The 23,006-nt window shown below is 32.5% G+C and overlaps 4 protein-coding genes across 4 annotated transcripts; 2 read left to right on the top strand and 2 right to left on the bottom strand.

The window, feature by feature from the left end:
- Nucleotides 1-112: 112 nt before the first annotated feature.
- On the bottom strand, nucleotides 113-2,259 carry LOC103845042 (DNA-binding protein HEXBP). The gene is made up of 3 exons (XM_009121871.3): nucleotides 1,820-2,259; nucleotides 1,479-1,676; nucleotides 113-1,045 (listed from the first exon to the last, which is right to left on the bottom strand). The coding sequence occupies exons 1-3, from the start codon at nucleotides 2,198-2,200 to the stop codon at nucleotides 377-379; spliced, it is 1,248 nt and encodes a 415-aa protein (XP_009120119.1). The 5' UTR covers nucleotides 2,201-2,259; the 3' UTR covers nucleotides 113-376.
- A 2,061-nt stretch (nucleotides 2,260-4,320) lies between these two features.
- Nucleotides 4,321-5,545, top strand: LOC103845041 (nicotianamine synthase 2-like). The gene has a single exon (XM_033281616.1). It carries the CDS (start codon nucleotides 4,372-4,374, stop codon nucleotides 5,332-5,334), a length of 963 nt encoding a protein of 320 aa, XP_033137507.1. The 5' UTR covers nucleotides 4,321-4,371; the 3' UTR covers nucleotides 5,335-5,545.
- Nucleotides 5,546-7,521: 1,976 nt separating this feature from the next.
- Nucleotides 7,522-12,814, bottom strand: LOC103846127 (uncharacterized protein At4g26485). The gene is made up of 2 exons (XM_018655522.2): nucleotides 10,930-12,814; nucleotides 7,522-10,560 (listed from the first exon to the last, which is right to left on the bottom strand). Exons 1-2 carry the CDS (start codon nucleotides 11,078-11,080, stop codon nucleotides 9,968-9,970), a joined length of 744 nt encoding a protein of 247 aa, XP_018511038.1. The 5' UTR covers nucleotides 11,081-12,814; the 3' UTR covers nucleotides 7,522-9,967.
- A 1,177-nt stretch (nucleotides 12,815-13,991) lies between these two features.
- Nucleotides 13,992-16,818, top strand: LOC103845040 (NDR1/HIN1-like protein 10). Its single transcript, XM_009121869.3, has one exon. The coding sequence runs from the start codon at nucleotides 15,758-15,760 to the stop codon at nucleotides 16,601-16,603; it is 846 nt and encodes a 281-aa protein (XP_009120117.2). The 5' UTR covers nucleotides 13,992-15,757; the 3' UTR covers nucleotides 16,604-16,818.
- Nucleotides 16,819-23,006: the final 6,188 nt, after the last annotated feature.

The raw sequence follows: 23,006 nt of genomic DNA, 5'->3' as shown, positions 1-23,006 counted from the left end.
CATACTAATTTATTTCTCTGTGGATCTGAAAATTCAATCAAAATCTTGTGTTAGTCATTGATTTTCAAGTCTTACTAAATGTCATGTGTGAAAATTGATGTGCAGTACCAAATCATTCACATTAAACCATCACCAAAAAAAAAGACTGAAGGACAAAACAAGGTAGTTCATGCAGTAGTTCTCAAGACTGACCAGATCCTACTTTTAAACTTTAAACATATCTATATTATGAAAAGATTCATAAGATGAAAGACAAAACAAGGTTTCCAGATTTTGGACACACCCATGGGACATGAAAAAGTTGTCTTTAACTACACTAGAAAACCCCTAAATAGTTGTAGAAGACGGATCAGATTCAGAGCTTAGAAAGCCTGACCTAGTACTGCCTCTGTCTTTTACCTGTAACGCCTGTGGATTGAACAGCCACAGTGCAATCTCTTGCCCAGTGTCCTGGTTTTCCGCATTTGTAACATTCTCCACCCGAGGACGCAGGCTTTCCTTGCCCTGATGACTGAAACTGTTGATTACCAGATTGACCCGTGCAGTCTCTCGCCCAATGTCCTTGCTTCCCGCATTTGTAACACTCTCCACCTGAAAAGGAGGACTTCACCTGTTCTGCTCCAGACTTCAGATTACCAGATTGAGCAGTGCAGTCTCTCGCCCAGTGCCCTTCCTTCCCGCATTTGTAACATTCTCCAGCTGCAGAGGAAGGCTTTGCCGTTCCCGTTTCATACGAGGGAATACCAGACTGAGCAGTGCAGTCTCTTGCCCAATGTCCTTCCTTCCCACACTTGTAACATTGTCCAGCTGCAGAGGAAGGCTGTACCGGTCCCGTTTCATATGGCGGATTACCAGACTGAGCAGTGCAGTCTCTCGCCCAATGCCCTTCCTTCCCACACTTATAACAGGGTGTGCCACTGCCTGTTTTCGCAGTTTGATATCCTCTGGTATCTGATTCACTTAAGTTGATGTTATTGGTAAAGCTATACGTTGTAGAAGATTTGACTGCGTCATCATTGCACCATTTGAAGAAACCACAAGAGCCCTGAGATCGAGAGGAAGCCAGGTTAGATTACACAGACAGTCAAGGCTAAGCAAGATACTACAATAATGTTTCACTTAAACCAGTTAAAACACTAAATGTAAGCCATGAATCTACAAACTCGTTTTATCTTTGCTAAAGTAGTTTTATTACAAGTTGTCACTCTGTCTCCATCTAAACAGGAAAAAGCTCCTGATCTACCGTTTACAGCTTATTTGGCTATATGTACGTCAGTGCAATGACATAAAATGGAAAACAAGAGGCAGCACTTAATCAAGAGTAATGATAATATGGAGCTCTGTCAGAAACGCAACATGGACTCACCAAATCAGAATCCAGAAGCAGAAACCACAGAATATACAACAGATTACAATAGTCCATTGAGTACTAATAGGTAAATAACAAGCATACAAACTTAATGATTAATATAACAAACCTCAAAAACAGGACAGCGATAGAACTGCCTGCCAATGTTTTCCCCAGTTTTAGCAGTGAGAACACGGGAGAATCCAGCACCACACGGGCACTGGAGATCAGGGAACTTGGATTCGTTAGTGTTCCCATAACTACCTGGCTGAGTTCCGGAAGACTGAACCGCATCACACCACTGGAAAAACCCACAACCTCCGTTTTCCTAGTAAAGAAATGGTAGCTTTATATCAATCCCCACACCAATATAAACAAAAAGTAACAGGAAAGCCAGTGTCTAATCGTATTCAATGAGAGATACTATTCTCAGCGGCATTTCATCGAACACCTAGGGGCATCACTTCTAACCTCTCTATTAGGGCATTTGTAGAATTTTCGGCCTGGGTTCTTCTGCGTGTTCGACGTCAGAATCGAGCACACACCAGCTCCACAGGGACAGTTCTTCTCCGGAAAATCCTGCTCCCCCGCCTCCGATCCATAACTTCCGCCCGGGTTAGAATTCACGGAGCCGCCGCGAGATTTCGAGGCGGGATTGAGCGGATTCAGCTGCCATTGCTCGCTCTTGCTTCCCTTTAGAGCCGCCATGTAAGGTCCCTCCGGTACGGCAGCGACCTTGGGGCGTTTCGCCGCCGACGCCGCCGCTTCCGCTTCCGCTTCGATAGCGGCGAGTTCGAGAAGGAAATCATCAGATTCGTCGAGCTCTTCGATCTGAATCGTGCTTTTCTCCATTTCGTCTCTCTCTCTTTCGATCAACAAACACTCTTACTTGTTTGTGAAACTGTTTCTTAGGGATTTTCCCGGGGGTTTTATCGTCTGCTTCCCTTTTTATTTTTGATTTCTGCATTACAAATTTACAATAATAGCCCAAATATATATAAATGTTTTTGGACGAAAATTATCGGCCCAAGCCCATTTATTTCAGGCCGAAACTATCTAGTATCTTCGATAATCTCCGGTTAAATGCGCAATTCTAAATTAGTAATGATATGTATCGGTTATTATCTTCTTCTTTTTTTTCAAAAAGTTCTGGACACAAGTTAAATCCTCTCTCTGTAGCTGATGAAATTCGAGAATCGAGATGATGCCTTGTAATTGATTTTTGCAAGCTCTCCAGCTCTCCAGCTTCTGTTTTTTCTTGCCTCAACTGCACCGACAACACTGCTTCAACCTGAAACTCAAGGTCAGCCTCAAGCTTCTTTTCAAGCTCACATCAAATCAACTCGCACCACAAATTAACAATCTGTTGGATAGGTAGTGTGTTAAGGAAATTAAATTAGATTTAGCTCACAGATTTTAGATGTTATTATTGTTGTGTCATGATCAAAAACTTTAGTTGCTTCTATTTGAATTTTGGAACAATGTATAGTTTCATTTCAATTTCTGTTTCAAAAAAATATATTATACTATATAATTTTGGCTTTTAATATATATATATATACTTTTCATTTATCATCCAAAATCACAAAATATATCATGGCAAAAAAACTTAGTTATACATAAGCCACGCAATGGTCACATCATTTTCATGGCTAAAAACTCATTACACACAAAATAAAAAAAATTGTGTCATTTTCATAACTAATCATCCACGAAAATTATAGTGGCAAAACGTGACTAGAATAGCCACAAAATATTCATGACAGCCGTATATAGTCACGAATGTGTCATGGAAAATCAGGGTTTTTGGCCACGATACCCACAATTTAAAATAGATACGAACGTACATCAAAGTCTTCGTGATTTTTCGTGGCTAAACCTACATATAGCCACCTGCATACAACCACAAAAATTGATCTATAGCCATGAAATAAATTGTGGCTATAGCTGATTATTTTACTAATGATAGTTTTAAATATACTAATATATATCTAATTAATTTTTTATTTGAGAGTGGAGCTTATGAAGTGAAAACCCATCAAAACATTTCATATGGATGTGCTTAGGTCCGGCTCGAAGTGAAGCCAAGAAGGATTGAGATTTATTTCCAAGAAAGCTTGTGCGTGAAAGGAATCTAATATTTCGATGATGTTTATAATTCAACGATATATAATATGAAATCCAACTAGATCGCACTTATATATATATATAAATATATAATATGGCACATATTCGTGGCGACTTAACAAAGTTATGAGCCATGCCTAGTTTACCAACTTTAACCATACGACGGTCTCACGGACACGCATGAAGACTAAATCGTAGTAGTTTCCTTTTGATTCCATTCATGCATAAGCTTATACGTAAACGCACACATCACTAATCCAATTTGTATACACTTTAGTGTTAAGTGTATATATAATCCAACGTTTAATTATTTATTATAATAGTTGTGTTTGCGTTTATTATTTAAAATATTATTATTAAAATATTATAATAGCTCAGTGTACCTCCGGATATAGATTGCTTCACATGTGTTTCTTGTTTTATTTGCTCCTTCTTATCCATTTCGCTCTTTTCTTGTTGTCAGCTTCTTCCCTTGTTGTATTGCGTTTTAGAAAATTTGCCCGGTTTGAGAAGAAGAAGATGAATAGAGATAGAAAAAATTTAAAATGGATAGGGTTCATGTATTTTGTTGCACAATTTCTGTAGTTAAATTCATCTGTTATCAGTTCTTATTTGTGTATTTTAATAGAGATGAGCTATATATAGTATTTAATCAACTTATATATTAAGATTTTGAGTAAAAAAATTCAATATGTATACATTATAAAGGAAATGTTTATAACGTATTATGTGAATCGAATCATCTAATCAATAAATAATTAACAAAATTTAGCTGAGAACGGACTATACATGTGAATAAATAACGACTCCTTGCAAGAATTAAGGCCACACCACCAGCTTTTCAAGTCTTCAAAGCATTCCTTTACAAAACATCTATCTTTCTTCATAGTATCGACATGGCTTGCGAAAACAATCTCGTTGTAAAGCAAATTATCGACTTATACAGCCAAATCTCAAACCTAGAGAGTTTAAAACCATCCAAGAGTGTCGACACTTTGTTCGGACAACTCGTATCCACGTGCTTACCAACGGACACAGACATCGATGTCACAAAAATACACGATGATAAAGTCAAAGACATGAGGTCTCATCTCATCAAGCTTTGTGGTGAAGCCGAAGGATATTTGGAGCAACACTTTTCCACAATCATAGGCTCTTTTGAAGACAACCCACTTAACCATTTACACATGTTTCCTTACTACAACAACTATCTCAAACTAAGCGAACTCGAGTTCGATCTCCTATCTCAACACATAAGCCATGTCCCTACCAAAATCGCTTTTATCGGTTCGGGTCCGATGCCACTTACATCCATCGTCTTGGCCAAGTTTCACCTTCCCAACACAACGATCCACAACTTCGACATCGACTCACAGGCGAACACACTCGCGTCAAGCCTCGTTTCTCGCGACCCTGACCTCTCTAAACGCATGATCTTTCACACGACTGATGTGTTAAACGCTAAGAAAGGGTTAGACCAGTACGATGTCGTTTTCTTGGCTGCTCTTGTTGGAATGGATAAAGAGTCAAAAGTCAAAGCTATTGAGCATTTGGAGAAGCATATGGCTCCTGGAGCTGTGCTGATGCTAAGGAGTTCTCATGGACTTAGAGCTTTCTTGTATCCAATCGTTGACTCTTGTGATCTTAAAGGGTTTGAAGTGTTGACCATTTATCATCCGTCCGATGATGTGGTCAATTCGGTGGTGATCGCACGTAAGCTCGGTGGCTCGACTGAAGCTCGTAACAGCGAGATCGGACGGTGTGTAGTTATGCCCTGTAATTGCTCGAAGATCCACGCCATTATGAACAGTCGTGGTACGATGAAGAATATGATCGAGGAGTTTGGTACCGTTGAGTAAACAAACACACGACTCTTTTCTTGAGGTATGTGTTTATGTTTTGCCCTTTTCAGTTTTGTGTTAATGTTTTTGTGATGTGTGTGATATGTTTGTAAGTACAATAAGTTTTTGAATTTTGTGAGTTATTTGGTGTTCATCAGTTTGAAGAACACAAAACCCTTATTGTATGTGCTTTTAGTTTATTAAAATCAATAATAAATAAATTTGAGAACCCGCATAAAAATAAAATCATTATGGCTTTATTGGTGCTTGAAATTCTGCTCAAAATAAAATAAAACAAAAATTGTGGTGGTAAGTAAATAATCAAAAATAATATATACTCCCTCCATTCTAAAAAGATCCATGTTAAAAAAAATAGTTTTAAGAAATACATTTTTAATTTTTCAATACATTAATTAATAAAAATTGTTAATTTCAAAAAGTATAATAGTGTTTATTAAAATATTATTAATTAAAAATTGTGAAAATAGTTAATTACGAAATCAATGTTTCTATACTATTAAAACTAATTACGAAATCAATGTATCTAAAGTATTAAAACTGGAGTACTTTTTTGTACATCTCTTTTGTTTTTGTAAGTATTTACATGAGTGTCATTACTATTTAATTTTAAAAACAAATATTATGGCAATTATTTAAATTGAGCAAACAAACAAATATTTCCTATTAATATGAAAAGTTTGGTACACTGATTGATTTTATTTTCCTGTTAACATGATACGTAAAAGGTAATTGATAAATTTTAGTACATTATCAAATTTTAGTATATTCGATAATCTTTAAAAAATTGGTAACTACCAAATATTACACATAATGACATAATCATACAAGAAGTCTTATAGGTTACAAACAATATTCTATATAACTACTAAAATTAATAAATTGACAAACACATTCATCACAAATTAATGCTCAATGTCTAATGTCTTCAAATTATATTACAGTCAGAAACAACCAATAAATTATATTAGCTTTCGAGATATATGATCAGCATACATAGAATTATTATATAAAAGCATATATCATTTTGGTAAAATTTAATAAAAATGTATATTATAAAAATTATAAATAATATGCTTAAATCAATGTTTTAAACTTTATCGAGACATTGTACCATACTATTTTCGGTTATTAGGTTATTGGGTTGACTACGAGTAAACCATATGTCAATAGTTTAATCAATTTAGTATATAATTTATGACAAAAAGTAAATTTAATATATAATTATACATATATATCAATATTAAAAATAAAATAAAAATTATGTTAGAGTGTATTAAATGTTTAAATATTTTTTCTTTATTTTTTCGTTTACATAAATATAAAAGAAAATTTTAACAGTTCTTGTAACAAGTTGGAGTTACCACATATAATAAAAACAAATACAATAAAAATAAAATAGCATTTAAGTAATGAAAATGTTGAAATTAAATTTTAAATCTAAAAATAGCAAGCTAAATTAAATTGGATTACATATCAATCAGTCTTCGGTTAAACTGGTAGCCTCACGTTTTAGCTATTTTTACGGGTTTATCGAGATTTTTAAATAATGAATATTTCTTTAAACCCAAACTGAATATGGGTCGATTGCGGATCTGGCTTGGATTTTAAAAAGCTGATTATAATGCAAAAATATTTTAAATAGACAAAATTCTTACAAATTAACAAAAAAATTGTAACATAGTTAACATAATTTTGCATCAATAAATATCTTGCGCTTTAAAAACTAAATCAAATTGGATTACATATTGATCACTCTTTAGTTAAACTGGTAGCGTGGGGTTTTAGCTATTTTGACGGGTTATCAGAATTTTAAATAATGAATATTTTTTAAAATTCAAACTGAATTAGAGTTACTGGATTTACCGGTTCGATCGTGGTTATGGGTCGATTGAAGATCTGGATTGGGTTTTAAAAAGCTGATTAAAAGGCAAAACAATATTTTAAATAGACAAAATTCTTACAAATTAACAAAATATTTGTAACGTTATTAGTAGAATTTTGCATCATTAAATATCACGTGCTTTAATAGTGTGGGTTAAATTCTAGTTAGTAATTGAAATTTTATATGTTTTCTTAGTAATTGTGAAAATTTTAAGCATGCATTTTTCTAGAGCATAACGAATAGCATTTTTAAATGAATATGTAAGAATCCAGATTTTAAGAGCAAACTTAATGGTGGGGATGGTCATTTGAGTATCTTAACAACAAAAATACTATTTTCTTTGATTTTTCTATTATTGTATTTAAGTTTTAATTTTAATAACAAAGTTAATTACTAAAAGATGTGTCTTATAAGGATTTAAAGAGGTTCTTAAAACATTTTATTTAAGATACAAGTTCTAAAGTGTTTGTCCTTCTCTCCTACTTTTTTAAATTTTTGTAACTAGGAAAAGACTTGCACCTTGCGCTTTATATGAAAATTATTTAAGAAATATCGTATGGAAACATAAAATTTATATACTTGATCGAATTAATATTTTTGGTCCTAACAATTTTTTAAAAAACTTTGTTTGTTAACTACATAATTTGTTTACTGATGAGCTGATTTCATTTTTAAAAATAATTAAGGTAAAAAAATCACTTATCGCATAAGAACCTAACGTTTATGCCGAATAATCTCAGGCTTACTATTTGGTTACAATGAAACTATGCCAGCTCGGTTTTATATCATAATTTAGCAAATTAAAAGTTAATTATTGTTATGAAAGTTTATGTTCATATGTCAATCCTATCTATCTTCAGTATTTTTCTGATTTTTGTGTCGTTTTTTTATTTTGGTTATTGCTCGATATAAATATTGATTTTTGAGTTTCTTCTCATTTCGTTATTTTTTTTTTTGCCTGAAATTTAGAAAATATTTAAGATTTAAAATTATTAAAAAGATACATACTTAAGTTAAGATCTGTGTCTTGTCAAAAATAAATATTTTATATTTATTACTTATTTTATGTGTTTTGAATATTATTAAATAATAAAATAATAATTATATATTAAATAACTAAGAAATCAGTTACTATTATGTAATAAATTGGTGTGTGCATATAAATCAAACGACTGCTCTTGTTTATTCGCAATCATTTTAGGGTAAATAAATCAAAATAATCAATTTTATCTATTGTATATGATATATAATTAAAATTAAATGATATTAACACATATAGTATACTTTTAATATGGATATTTATTAAATGATGTTTCTACTTGTATGATTTTACGATTATTTGTATATTTGTGTAACAAATGTTTACACCAATGATTTTTTTTTTAAATGTGGAATGTTTTGTGGTTTCAATAATTTCTAATCATTTAAAAAAACAATGAAGATTTCAAAATTAAAATATTAAATTTTCAATATTTGTTCAGCGTAGATATCAAAATATAAATATGTGTTTTCATATGATGTATAATTTAATTTAAACAATATGAAATATATATATTAACAAAACAACTATTAAAATAATATTATTTATTCATGTGATTTTATAATCATTATATCTTATTATAGAAAAAAAAATAAACCTTGATCACAAGAGTTTATGTGAGACTTTTAACAATTTTATTAATTTATATTCGTTTTAAAAAATTAAAAATACAACATATACAAAAAAAATCTAAATTTTTATTTTATGATTAATGTAATTGTGTATTTTTTTTTAATAATAAATAATTTAAAAAAGTGAAAGAAAGTATACAGATTATTAGCAAATCTTTATTATTTAAAATCATTAATTGTCATATATATCTTAATCATGTTAGTTAATTCCGTAATTTTTATTTAAGAAAAGAATATATAATAATTTTGATTTGATAAATGAATGATCCATAATAAACATTCTATATAATTTAACATTTACTAGCAATTTAACTTTCGACTAACCAAATTCTCAATTGATTCTCAAACTGCCATATAAACAAAATTGACTTCTAATTACGTGACAACTCAGCGTAACATTTTTTTAATTACTAAAAACTACAAGTTATAACTTTTTTTAATGTTTTTCTATTAATATATAGAAAATTACTATTTAGTGAAAATATGGTAGCTAAGAAACTTTCATTGAAGGTGCTCTAACATCCAGATAATTTTCACTTCAGATTAATTTTCAGAAATCATCAACAATTTTGAGAAAATACAAGAGACAAACATTGATTAATGTTTTTTCTTTTAATTTTTAGTAAACAATCTTGAACATTATTAATGAAGATGATTTAATCAGAATCCGCTACAATTATATTTTTTGAGGCTGATTTAAAATATAAGAAAACCTGTACACTGATCTCTTTTGGATCACAAAATAAATACTCCTTTTTGTCTAAATCATATTATTTTAAAGTAATTCTATTTTGTAATGTATAATTTGTTTACAATTTAGGTTTCAAACAAAAATATATTTATATATAATTTTGGTTTCTATTATATATATTATTGTTTTTTTTAATTTTTCGTCCAAAGGCACGAAATATATAATGGCAAAAAACATAGCTAGATATAACCACGTAAATACTGAAAAATTAATAATGGACTCACAAATATTATAAAATAAAAAAAACATCTTATAAAATAGGATAGAGGAAGTACTAGCATGTGGAAAATATTAAACATTTCAATACAAATAAATATGATTCCAAATTAATAAAAGAACTGTTTCTTAAAAATGAAGGTAGATGATTTTCCAACAGGGAAGCTAGAGTCATTGTAACCTCTACTTCCTCTCTTGTTGGAATAACCAGGATAATGATTTAAGCAAAACTCGATCTCACTGACCAATTCTAAGCCTTCTTTCTCACCCAGAGTCTTGAGCTTCCACTCGCTGAATGGATATTCCGTCTTATGAACCACATGAATCTCTCCTCCCTTGTCTTCGTCTTTCACCAACAGTCTCGCACTCTTCATAAAACCTCTCACAAGTTCTTGATGCCTCCTGAACCAACCGAAAATGTATTTTCCTTCCCAAAATATAAAAATACCAAAGAGAACCAAAGGGAAGACAACAATAAATGAGGTTACTCTATCGTACATGATTGTTTTGATTTCGTGCTCACGACCATAATCGAATCCAGCGTGAGGGAAATTGAAAATGACTCTATCGTATGTAGCAGAACAACCAAGGTTATGCTTTGTGGTCATGGAGTGGACGTTAACTCCAAAGACTACATTGCACCCGAGTCTCTCCAATTCTTCTACGTTCGCCTTCCCATTCTTGTAATTGCGCTCTAGCTCCGCTACAACATTTGTTGTTCAAAAACTAATCAACAATTATCATAAATTAAATCACTGAAAACTTGGTGACTCATTTACCATGTAGACTAAAACGTTTAATCAGTACACGCCAAGAAAGTTTTAACATTTCTTTGCCGAAAATTTTGAGTTAATTTAACATTGAGGAATTTTGGAGAAGCATAAACTAATATTTGTAACTTATGGATAACGTAACTGGTGGGAGGCTCGAACCATGCATATTCTTTCAGTTTCCATGATGAATCTTTCAACTACCAGGCGATTAATCGATATAAACCTTAGAAAAAGGTATTTGTCTATTAGGATCACAATAGTAACAAAATTAAGACATTTAACATGAGTTATGGATTCACCTTGAGAATCGAGAGAGGTAGCAATAAGGTTTGTTGCTGAACCAAAGGCTCTGGCTAGAGACAGAGAAAAGGAGAAGTCTCCTTCTCCAACCAAAAGTATCTTTTGTTTGTTATTGTAGTGTTTTAACCTTTTAGTTTCTTGGACTTCCATTTCATCTGTGCATGACTTAACTTCTCACACCCTGTATATATATGATATTTCTGCATTCATATATGTATCTATGGATGCATGGGTCAAAGAAGACTTAAATGTTTGGTTCTGTTTGTTTACGAGATTAGTTTTGGGTCTTCGAACTTTGTGAGTATTTATGTATTTCGAAAGCATTCAATATTCTGTTAATTTATCCTTTCGAAGACAAGAATCAAGCTTCTTTTTTTACCAGAGTATATGATTCTATATCATATCGATTCGCGATGTTCCGTGTCCATGGAGTGCACCTTAAAACCGTGAACCACGGTGCACCCACGTCGCTCCAACTCTTCTACGTTATTCTCGGCATCCTTGTACTTCCGCTCTATTTCCTCTACAACAATTATGATTTTTTCAACCTTATCTTAACACCCTAATCATTATCTGAAGCACTGAAACTGAAACGGAAGCAAACAATGATGGTCTCAACTTCTCAAGCCTCGAAGACGATACGTCCAAACTAGGGTTTCTCATTTATAAATCGTATATAACACTCTGTATTTATATACCTCGCGAGTATCAAGAGAAGTTACAGTTATATTAGTAGCCAAAGAAGTTGCTTTGGCTAGACATAGAGAAAATTAATAGAAGTCACCTTCCACCTAGGAGAATCAATTTAATTTGTTGTCTAATATTGTAATGACTACAGTATTTAGTATTTGAAACCTCCATTTCATCTTCTTGCTTTTGCTTCTCTCGCCATGCATTTACATATGTAGATTATAAACGGATATGATGAGTTCAATTCCGTGGATCAAAGAGTTTTCTCTTTGCTAATTTGGCTCTTCAGATTTTGTGAGTTTACTTATTTATTTTTTACCAGCACTACTCATTATTTGCTGTCCATATTATATTACAAAGACGAGAGTTTTAAAATACCCAAAAACCGGGTTGGTATTTAATAATAAAAGAAAACTAGGATAATACATGCTCCTTACACAAACATGCTTCTTACGCATGGTGAATTTATATGAAAATTATTTAAAACTATCGTATGGAAAAATAAAATTTATATTTTTGATCGAGTTGATATTTTTGACCCTTAAACAATTTTTAACAATTTTTTGTTAATTACATAATTCGTTTACTGATGAACTGATCTCATTTTTAAAATTATTTTAGGTCAAAAAATCACTTATCACATAAGAACCTAACGTTTAGGCCAAAAAATCTCAGGCCTACTATTTGGTTACAATGAAACTATGTCAACTCGGTTTTATATCATGATTTAATAATTTAAAATTTAATTATGGTTATGAAAAGTTTACGTTCACATGCCAATCATATCTATCTTCAATATTTTTTTTCATTTTTGTGTCGTTTTTTTGAGTTTATTCTCATTTCGTTATCTTGTTTTGGCCTGAGATTTAGAAAATTTTTAAGATTTAAAATTATTAAAGCGATACATACTTAGGTTAAGATATGCGCCTTGTACATAATGAATATTTTATATTTATTACTTAGTTTATGTTTTTCGGCATATCATGAAATAATAAAATAATAATTATATATTAAATAACAAGAAATCAGATACTATTATGTAATAAATTGGTGTGTGCATATAAATCAAATGACCGCTCTTGTTTATTCTCAATCATTTTAAGGAAATAAATCAAAACAATCAATCTTATATATTGTATATGATATATAATTAAATTTAAATGATATTAACATAGATATATAGTATATTTTTAATATGGATATTTATTAAATGAAGTTTATGAGTACTCATATGATTTTATGATTATTTGCATATTTGTGTAACAAAATTTTACACAAACGATTTTTTTTTAATGTGAAATGTTTAGTGGTTTGAATAATTTATAATCATTTCAAAAAAACAATGAAGATTTCAAAATTAAAATATTAACTTTTCAATATATGTTCATATATTAACATAAACACCTATTAAAATAAAATTATTTGTTCATATGATTTTATAATCATTGTATTTTATTATAGAAAAAAATTTAAACCTTAGTCACAAAAGTTTATGTGAGACTTTTAACAGCTTTAATAATTTATACCCGTTTTAAAAATGTTAAAATACAACATATACAAAAAAATCTAAATTTTTATTATATGATTAATGAAATTGTGTAATTTGTTTTAATTAAATAATTAAACAAAAATATAGAAAATATACAGATTGTTAGCAAATCTTTATTATTTCAAATCATTAATTATCATATGTATTTATATATATCTTAATTGCATTAGGTAATTCTGTAGATTTTATTTAAGAAAAAAATATATAATAATTTCAATTTGATAAATGAATGGACCTACTATATAATATAACATTTCCTAATAATTTAACTTTAGACTAACAAAATTTTCAATTAGGGTATGACTGGTTTTCCCGCTACCACCCGCAAACGCAGCTTTTGCGGTTGGTAGCGGTTGCTGGCGTTTTGCAACAATCGTTCAAACCGCTCCAAATCGCTCCAAATCACTCTGAACCTCATAAATTCAAAAGCTGGTTCCAGCTAGCGTTTGCGGTTGCGGGCGTTTGCGGGAGGATAAAAAAAAATTATTTTTTTTCCAAAACAATATAAATACAAAAATAAAAAAATTCAATAAAAAAATTAAATTGAAATTATAAAAATGCTAAAATATATCAATTAAATTTTAATTAATATTATAAAACTTTAAAATAAAAATATTTTCTATATTTTTAAAAAATTTAAACTATAACTTTCTAAATATAAATTTTATATTTATTATAATATTATTATTTTTGATATTTTTATAATTGTATAAAATATAAATATTATTAATTTATTATTTAACTGCTGCTGCATTTGGTAGTTAACCAGTCATAAGTATCCCGCAAACGCACAAATTTCTAACCACAGAATCAGTCGTACAAATCTCTTAAAACCGCTAAAAACCGCAACCACCCGCATCCGCAAACTCCCGCAACCGCAACCGCAACCGCTGCGGTTAAACCAGTCAGGCCCTTAATTTTCAAACCGTCACGTAAGCAAAATTAACATTCATATTATGTGACAACTCAGCATGACACATTTTTAATTAGTGCAAACTACTAGTTATAATTTTTTAAATCTTTCTCTATTAATATACATGGGATATATGTGAATTACGATCAGAAAGTATTCGTTTTCGGCGAATCCATATGCTCTTCTTGCATTAAAACAACAGTTTAATTTAAGTGAAGGATTTGTATCGTACTGTGCCAAACAAAACTATAAATTGAACCGGTCCCAGATGGTTCGGTTATAAAAAACTATTGTTCTAAATGATTTTTATTGCATAAAAATCTCCGTATCTCTTTCCACTAACATGTAACTATCGTTTAGATTGTCAGAGATTATTATAGGATCAGGTTTGAACCTGAAAGGCAACTCAGTAATATAGTACACTGTACACCGTATTTCATAGTATATGTCTCCGTACACAAGTTACAAGCGATTATTGAACATTAGATTTGACTGAACATCTCTTTTCAAACTAAAAAATATATATAAATACATAATTATATACTCCAAAACCAAAAAGAAAACCACTAAGTAATAGCAACATATTTAAATTTTCAAATATATATATCGACAGCAGACTTAATTTGAACAGAAACAAGACATGAAATCATTGCTGAGAGGACAACAAAAGGATTACGAAACTTTACTAAAATAAAAAGCTATTCCTTAGTCAGGAAGTGTTTAGGGAGCACACCTAATCCCACAAACATCACAAAAGAGTAAAAGGAGATATTAATAGAAAAAAAAACAATAACAAAAGTTCAAAACAATGGATATATAGGAGTTAAAAACTTGGACTGAGATTCAAAAGTAGATTTGCATTCTGACTGCATTACTTAGATGATCTTTTCTTCGAAATATCCTAACTTATGCTTTTAACATAATTAATTAAATTTCTTGGTAACAAACTAACAATTATATCAGTCTTTTTAGCAAAAAAAAAAACAGTTGTACACTTATACTACTAGTCTATATGTAATTATAAATAAACAATCGCAATAGAGTTTATACCTTACCTTATATGCATTTTAAAACAAAGTAAAATGATATTTCTTTCTCTCTTTTTTGCTCTACTGTGATTTTTACTCTGAAGAAAAGCACTGACTTTCTCAAATCGACCAATTATTTTTGATCTTTTAATATTATTTAACGATTATATGCCCAAGGCCCTAAACTCAGCTGTATTCAATTGACATAGTGCTAGTTTATTTAAAGCAAAAGCCACTTGCTAAACAAAACAAAACAAAGTGTAGATGCAATATAATTTCCATTCAAATAATTTTTGTTTTAATACAAAAAATCAACCTGCTACCACAAAAAAAAAAGAACAAATAAATAATATGTGACTCAAAAATGCATGTAGTTTCCAACACAAAAAGGCACTTAAAACAAGCAAGCCCAAAACCCATCTCGTTAAGCAAAAGCTCCCTCCTTTAACCAGTCACAATATCTTTTTCAAAGTTACAAAACCTTTATCTTTTTGCTATTTAACCAAACACCATCACACATTCTCAAAATTTCCTTCAATTAAACACACATTTAGTTCTCATATCACCAAGAAACTCACAAGACACATTTAAAGAGTTTCTTCCTTCATCTTCTTACTTCTTCAACCATCTAGACATAAAAAAAACCCATGTCCAATCTTCCTTCAACGCCTCAATCACAACCACCCGAAACCCCTCCATGGGACACTCCATCATCCAGATGGTTCAGTCCAATCAGCACACCATGGAGAACAACACCAAGAAGCAGACAATCAACTCCAACTCCAACAACACCAAAAGCTCTTACCGAAGTGATCGTCTCCAAATCACCTTTGTCTCAGAAAAGCCCTGCAACGCCTTCACATAACGGTATAGAGTCGCAGCCTTTAAACGATACAATGGTTCCCTTGCGGCTAAGAACAACCCGGACGAATCCATGGATATGGTGTGGTGCAGCTTTATGTTTTATCTTCAGCATACTTCTAATAATCTTTGGTATTGCTACTTTGGTTCTCTTCCTCGCCCTCAGACCGAGAACCCCCGTTTTCGACGTCTCTAACGCAAAGCTGAACACAATCTACTTCGAGTCACCGGTGTATTTCAATGGTGATATGTTGTTGCTGCTGAACTTCACCAACCCGAACAAGAAGCTAGGTGTGAGGTTTGATCATCTTTCCGTGGAGCTCTGGTTCTCCGACAAAAAGATCGCCACGCAAGGTGTCTTGCCGTTTAAGCAAGGAAACGGGAAGACTAGGCTAGAGCCGATTCGGCTGATCTCAAATCTGGTCTTCCTGCCTGTAAATCACTTAGTGGAGCTCAAAAGGCAGGTCATGACTAACCAGATCAACTACGAAATCAGAAGTTTATTCAGAGTGAGAGCTGTTCTTGGTATCATTCATTATTCTTATTGGCTGCATGGGAGTTGCCAGCTTCAGTTGGCCAGTCCACCAACCGGCGGTTTAATTTCTCGGAACTGCACTACAAAAAAATGGTAACCCACTCACAAGATGTGAAAACGTATCAAGATTCAATAGACTCTAAGCAAGAATTGAGATCTGAGTCTGTTATATATTGTAAAGACAGATCTAGTAAGTTTGGTTATCAAATGAATCAGAGGGGATGTTTTTTTGCTACGGCTAAAGATTATAATCCCTGATTCATTTAATTTGCTTCAAGATTACGGAAATATGATTCCATATTTGATCCACAAGACACAATCTCAAAAGAAGAAAAGAGTAAAGTTCAAAGAGTAAGAGAGGGATCAAACAGTAGATTCATGTAGGTTCCTTTTAGTAATTAAAAGTCATATCTCAACCAAAAGAAAAAGAAAGCACACTCATCTCCTAACACCAGCCAAATGGAGTTTTTAATTCAAAATCCTCTTATCCAGGAAAGTTAAGCAAATTAGATACAACAGTAGGCAGCGTACGTGGCAGAGGGAAAAGTTGAGCAAGAATTGATTGGTAACGAGACAGCTAGCTTAATTAGCCCAGGACAGATGTAAAGTTGATTGTATGATAAAGAAAACCACAAGTCTCAGCAAAATCTTGAGACAAAAGCAAAAGAAAAAGGATCAAGACTTGGGGATTTGAGGAACATGAAATGTCAGGTGATGGACTTAAACAGGTATCAACTGTGGGGAGACTCTCTCTCACATTTTTTAATTTTTGTGTCAGAGAAAATAAAAATAGAAACCAAATTCTTACTCTATCTGTAATCAAGCGTATCAATTCTCACTCTCCCATGTGATTCGGGCTTAGCCATATGAAGAAACGATCTTGGACAATCCTATTCATCTCTGAGGCAGGCACTCCTACAATTTAGACTTGAATGATCCAAAACCTAAAGGCATCCCATCCCAACTCAAGGAACCATACCCGAAAACCTTTTAACTAAATGGACCAATAATCGTCAGAGATACCATTCAATGCTCAACGTAGTTCCTGAAGACTTTCTCATCTAAGAACCACAAAATACTTTACATTAATAATCTCAATAAATAGCTAGGAAGATGGACAACTGGGAGCTTGTTACACCAGACACCCAGATATTAGCGAACATAACTTCATTATAATTTCAGAGAAACAAAAACGAAGCATGGCTCAAACCTCTAGAGAGAGAGAGAGAGCATGCAATCCACTCTGAAGCTCCTCTTGCAACATGTTATTATTGTCATCTATCAATCTATGCCTTGGAAAGCATCCGAAACAACCCGCAAGTTAAAATTCCCCATCATCACGACATCAAACGAAGCGACGTCACTTCGTGAGCTTCGTAACCGGTAAAACCGATATGAAACTGGAAACAATTTTAATCAAATTAAACCGGATCTGTTGAGATATCTATAATAATAAAACTGAGTTTTCTCTCACCTCCTGCTGCCACGTCACTCTGGAGATAGGGGCGTTTGCCGACACGTGTCGTCTAACCAGCTGTTCCCGTTTTTTTAGTTTCATCTTTTCTGTGTTTTAGTGTTTTATAGCTGGGCTTTTATTTGATGGAATAGGTTTGGCCCATACATTTGGCCCGTTGGAGACCCAAACATGCTTAGTTTTTGTCGTCGTCTTCCTTTTTCAGAAGCGACCTCAATGATGTGATTCACCAACTGAAAGGTCGATTCCCAACTCTTAAACGTCTCCCCGATCCATAAATCATTTCTGTACTCTGAGTTTTTCTTAATTAATCTACTCCACCCACATGAATCAATCAATAAACCTCTTCGTTTTTCCCAGTAACTGGTTGAAACTTCACCTATAAATGTCTCTCTTTTCTTCGATGTTGAGTACAACTCAAACGATTTCCAAAAGCAATTATTTGGATGTTGGAGTCTGTGTCAAATATTCAATTAACACAATTGAGGAACCACAATAGTTATCTCACACGGATGTGTCCTGCGACTGCGAGAATTCAGCGTCCACCGCTCCATTCTTGGAGATTGGTCACGTCTATACTATGGAGTTGAGCTTCAGGTGGATCTTCAGATCTCTTTATTTTGATTAACAAAACAATCAGATTATTGTTCTGATCAAACGGAGTTTTGTGTTTATGTTTTCTTTTGGCAGGATACTTTGATGTTAGGTACAGATTATTACCAAACTGAATCTGGGATTGCATCTCTATTAGCAGAAGGAAATGTTCCAATATGTATTGGTAGAGATACAAAGATCAGTTAAGTTTTGAAAATACATAACTAGAAACCTTTTCAAACATCAATCAAGTTATTTTCTGGTGATTTATACAGGAAATGCATCATTGACAAGAATGCTAAGATTGGTAAAAACATGATCATCATGAACAAAGGCGTAAGCTTTCCTTGAATATCTTCTCGAAGGATTATATATTCGATCTGGAATCACTTTGGTAGTGGATCTTTGAGGTGCCAAAATCTACGAAAGTAGAGTTGAAAGATTTTTTTTTTTCTTTTTGGCTCACAGATGTTACTTGATACGCAAGCCATGAAGACAATTCTTATAGAAATTCCTTCCCTTGCCAGACTGGTAGCTATCTCATCTTTACGAATTTATGTATATATGTGCCTCTGCTGGTGTCTCTGTATTTTAATTTTTTTTTGTTATTGATGTTATCTGAGCATGAAACATTTGGTATCATAAAGTATTTTTGTTTCAGTATGATATTGTATATACCAATTTAGCCTTTTAAATCTGAAGTTTGTGATATCATTGCAGACTTCAACTGCTGCCCAGCTAATCTAAATTTGTGAGCCGTGAAATAAGAATTGCTTTAATGGCATACTGTCCCCAATCGATTCAGTGGTAGACACTTATCATACTCCTCTTTTTACCTTGACTATGTAGTAACAAGATTGACAGATCTGCACTTTCTCCTTTTTCCCTTTGGACTATGAGGTTTTGAGCTCTGCATCATGGGTTAGATTTCTATTTCTTATTTGTATTCAACTGTTTAAGAATCTCTCAGAATTTCATTCCACAATGTCAAAAACTGTCTTCAGATTTTTAGGTAAAGTAACTTGCAAAATCTTAACTTCCTCTGTTCTCTACGTATCTTTAATGTTTGATTGATATTTTAGCAGATGAGGCCCTGCAACAACATAATCCGACACTTGAAAATATCACTTTTGTACATTTAACATTTTAGGTTGATGTATTCATGTTCAATCAAACAGAGTTCACTATGTATAATAAAACCAATAAGGAAAGATGACTGAAAATTCTCATGAGATACTCGCATCACAAGTAACCATCTGCAAATGATTACAGATGTAGCAAATCAAACATGATCCATAAAAAAATGGAGGCAGGGCACAATGTCAATGATACACGAGCACTGGTTTAGTAGTTGCCAAATAGATCCACTACTTATTAACATCATTATTTCTTTTTTCCTGAAGACATACATCGTTTTTAAAAATGAAATACGTGAGTTACATGATGTAGTGAAGGGCCATCTAGAAAATAGACAATGCTACTACACATACGCTACTTCTCGGTGAACTAATTCCTTGGAAAAGTTTTAAGGGAAAATAAATAATTACTCCAGATGCAAGACACATTTACACAAATAGCAAGAATTTATGGACTCCACGAGTGAACTAATTCCTTCAATAAATTGAAGGGAAAATAAATAATTACTCCAAATGCAAGACACATTTGCATAAATCACAAGAATTTATCGACTCCATAAGTAATAAACAGACACCATAATCAGTAACATTATCCCAAGAAAAAAACTGAGTTTTCTCTCACCTCCTGCTGCCACGTCACTCTGGAGATAGGGGCGTTTGCCGACACGTGTCGTCTAACCAGCTGTTCCCGTTTTTTTAGTTTCATCTTTTCTGTGTTTTAGTGTTTTATAGCTGGGCTTTTATTTGATGGAATAGGTTTGGCCCATACATTTGGCCCGTTGGAGACCCAAACATGCTTAGTTTTTGTCGTCGTCTTCCTCTTTCAGAAGCGACCTCAATGATGTGATTCACCAACTGAAAGGTCGATTCCCAACTCTTAAACGTCTCCCCGATCCATAAATCATTTCTGTACTCTGAGTTTTTCTTAATTAATCTACTCCACCCACATGAATCAATCAATAAACCTCTTCGTTTTTCCCAGTAACTGGTTGAAACTTCACCTATAAATGTCTCTCTTTTCTTCGATGTTGAGTACAACTCAAACGATTTCCAAAAGCAATTATTTGGATGTTGGAGTCTGTGTCAAATATTCAATTAACACAATTGAGGAACCACAATAGTTATCTCACACGGATGTGTCCTGCGACTGCGAGAATTCAGCGTCCACCGCTCCATTCTTGGAGATTGGTCACGTCTATACTATGGAGTTGAGCTTCAGGTGGATCTTCAGATCTCTTTATTTTGATTAACAAAACAATCAGATTATTGTTCTGATCAAACGGAGTTTTGTGTTTATGTTTTCTTTTGGCAGGATACTTTGATGTTAGGTACAGATTATTACCAAACTGAATCTGGGATTGCATCTCTATTAGCAGAAGGAAATGTTCCAATATGTATTGGTAGAGATACAAAGATCAGTTAAGTTTTGAAAATACATAACTAGAAACCTTTTCAAACATCAATCAAGTTATTTTCTGGTGATTTATACAGGAAATGCATCATTGACAAGAATGCTAAGATTGGTAAAAACATGATCATCATGAACAAAGGCGTAAGCTTTCCTTGAATATCTTCTCGAAGGATTATATATTCGATCTGGAATCACTTTGGTAGTGGATCTTTGAGGTGCCAAAATCTACGAAAGTAGAGTTGAAAGATTTTTTTTTTTCTTTTTGGCTCACAGATGTTACTTGATACGCAAGCCATGAAGACAATTCTTATAGAAATTCCTTCCCTTGCCAGACTGGTAGCTATCTCATCTTTACGAATTTATGTATATATGTGCCTCTGCTGGTGTCTCTGTATTTTAATTTTTTTTTGTTATTGATGTTATCTGAGCATGAAACATTTGGTATCATAAAGTATTTTTGTTTCAGTATGATATTGTATATACCAATTTAGCCTTTTAAATCTGAAGTTTGTGATATCATTGCAGACTTCAACTGCTGCCCAGCTAATCTAAATTTGTGAGCCGTGAAATAAGAATTGCTTTAATGGCATACTGTCCCCAATCGATTCAGTGGTAGACACTTATCATACTCCTCTTTTTACCTTGACTATGTAGTAACAAGATTGACAGATCTGCACTTTCTCCTTTTTCCCTTTGGACTATGAGGTTTTGAGCTCTGCATCATGGGTTAGATTTCTATTTCTTATTTGTATTCAACTGTTTAAGAATCTCTCAGAATTTCATTCCACAATGTCAAAAACTGTCTTCAGATTTTTAGGTAAAGTAACTTGCAAAATCTTAACTTCCTCTGTTCTCTACGTATCTTTAATGTTTGATTGATATTTTAGCAGATGAGGCCCTGCAACAACATAATCCGACACTTGAAAATATCACTTTTGTACATTTAACATTTTAGGTTGATGTATTCATGTTCAATCAAACAGAGTTCACTATGTATAATAAAACCAATAAGGAAAGATGACTGAAAATTCTCATGAGATACTCGCATCACAAGTAACCATCTGCAAATGATTACAGATGTAGCAAATCAAACATGATCCATAAAAAAATGGAGGCAGGGCACAATGTCAATGATACACGAGCACTGGTTTAGTAGTTGCCAAATAGATCCACTACTTATTAACATCATTATTTCTTTTTTCCTGAAGACATACATCGTTTTTAAAAATGAAATACGTGAGTTACATGATGTAGTGAAGGGCCATCTAGAAAATAGACAATGCTACTACACATACGCTACTTCTCGGTGAACTAATTCCTTGGAAAAGTTTTAAGGGAAAATAAATAATTACTCCAGATGCAAGACACATTTACACAAATAGCAAGAATTTATGGACTCCACGAGTGAACTAATTCCTTCAATAAATTGAAGGGAAAATAAATAATTACTCCAAATGCAAGACACATTTGCATAAATCACAAGAATTTATCGACTCCATAAGTAATAAACAGACACCATAATCAGTAACATTATCCCAAGAAAAAAAAAGGACATAGAACAAGGTAAAAGATTCTCACAAGCAGTTGGTTAGTAACTTGCCAAATAAAATCCAGTGGTAACCAAGAACCTTCCTTTCGATTAAAGAGAAAGAACTTTATATAAATGCATTGTATTCAAATAAATTTGTAAAATAAAAAAAAAATTATGACAAGAATCCTATAGAAAATCCTGACACGAAAGTATATATTTGCACAATTTAAATGATAGACAAAATAAATAAAAAACATAAACTTATAAATGAAACTAAATAATCTAAAGAAAATAAAAAATGTTATATGCAGCCAAAATAAAAATAGTACATATTTCCATTAAACCATTAAAGAA

This window comes from Brassica rapa, chromosome A10 (assembly GCF_000309985.2).
Source record: "Brassica rapa cultivar Chiifu-401-42 chromosome A10, CAAS_Brap_v3.01, whole genome shotgun sequence".
Lineage (NCBI taxonomy): Eukaryota > Viridiplantae > Streptophyta > Magnoliopsida > Brassicales > Brassicaceae > Brassica > Brassica rapa.
Note: the sequence above shows the minus strand (reverse complement) of the source record. Positions and strands in the feature narration are given on the sequence as shown.

Excerpts from the sequence above, each read along its gene's own strand:
- LOC103845042 (XM_009121871.3), bottom strand. The coding sequence starts at position 2,200 with ATGGAGAAAAGCACGATTCAGATCGAAGAGCTCGACGAATCTGATGAT. Across the intron at positions 1,677-1,819 it reads ACAAATGCCCTAATAGAGAG|GAAAACGGAGGTTGTGGGTT; the intron begins GTTAGAAGTGAT and ends TTTCTTTACTAG. Across the intron at positions 1,046-1,478 it reads ATCGCTGTCCTGTTTTTGAG|GGCTCTTGTGGTTTCTTCAA; the intron begins GTTTGTTATATT and ends TCTCGATCTCAG.
- LOC103845041 (XM_033281616.1), top strand. The coding sequence starts at position 4,372 with ATGGCTTGCGAAAACAATCTCGTTGTAAAGCAAATTATCGACTTATAC.
- LOC103846127 (XM_018655522.2), bottom strand. The coding sequence starts at position 11,080 with ATGGAAGTCCAAGAAACTAAAAGGTTAAAACACTACAATAACAAACAA. Across the intron at positions 10,561-10,929 it reads TACCTCTCTCGATTCTCAAG|CGGAGCTAGAGCGCAATTAC; the intron begins GTGAATCCATAA and ends CAAATGTTGTAG.
- LOC103845040 (XM_009121869.3), top strand. The coding sequence starts at position 15,758 with ATGTCCAATCTTCCTTCAACGCCTCAATCACAACCACCCGAAACCCCT.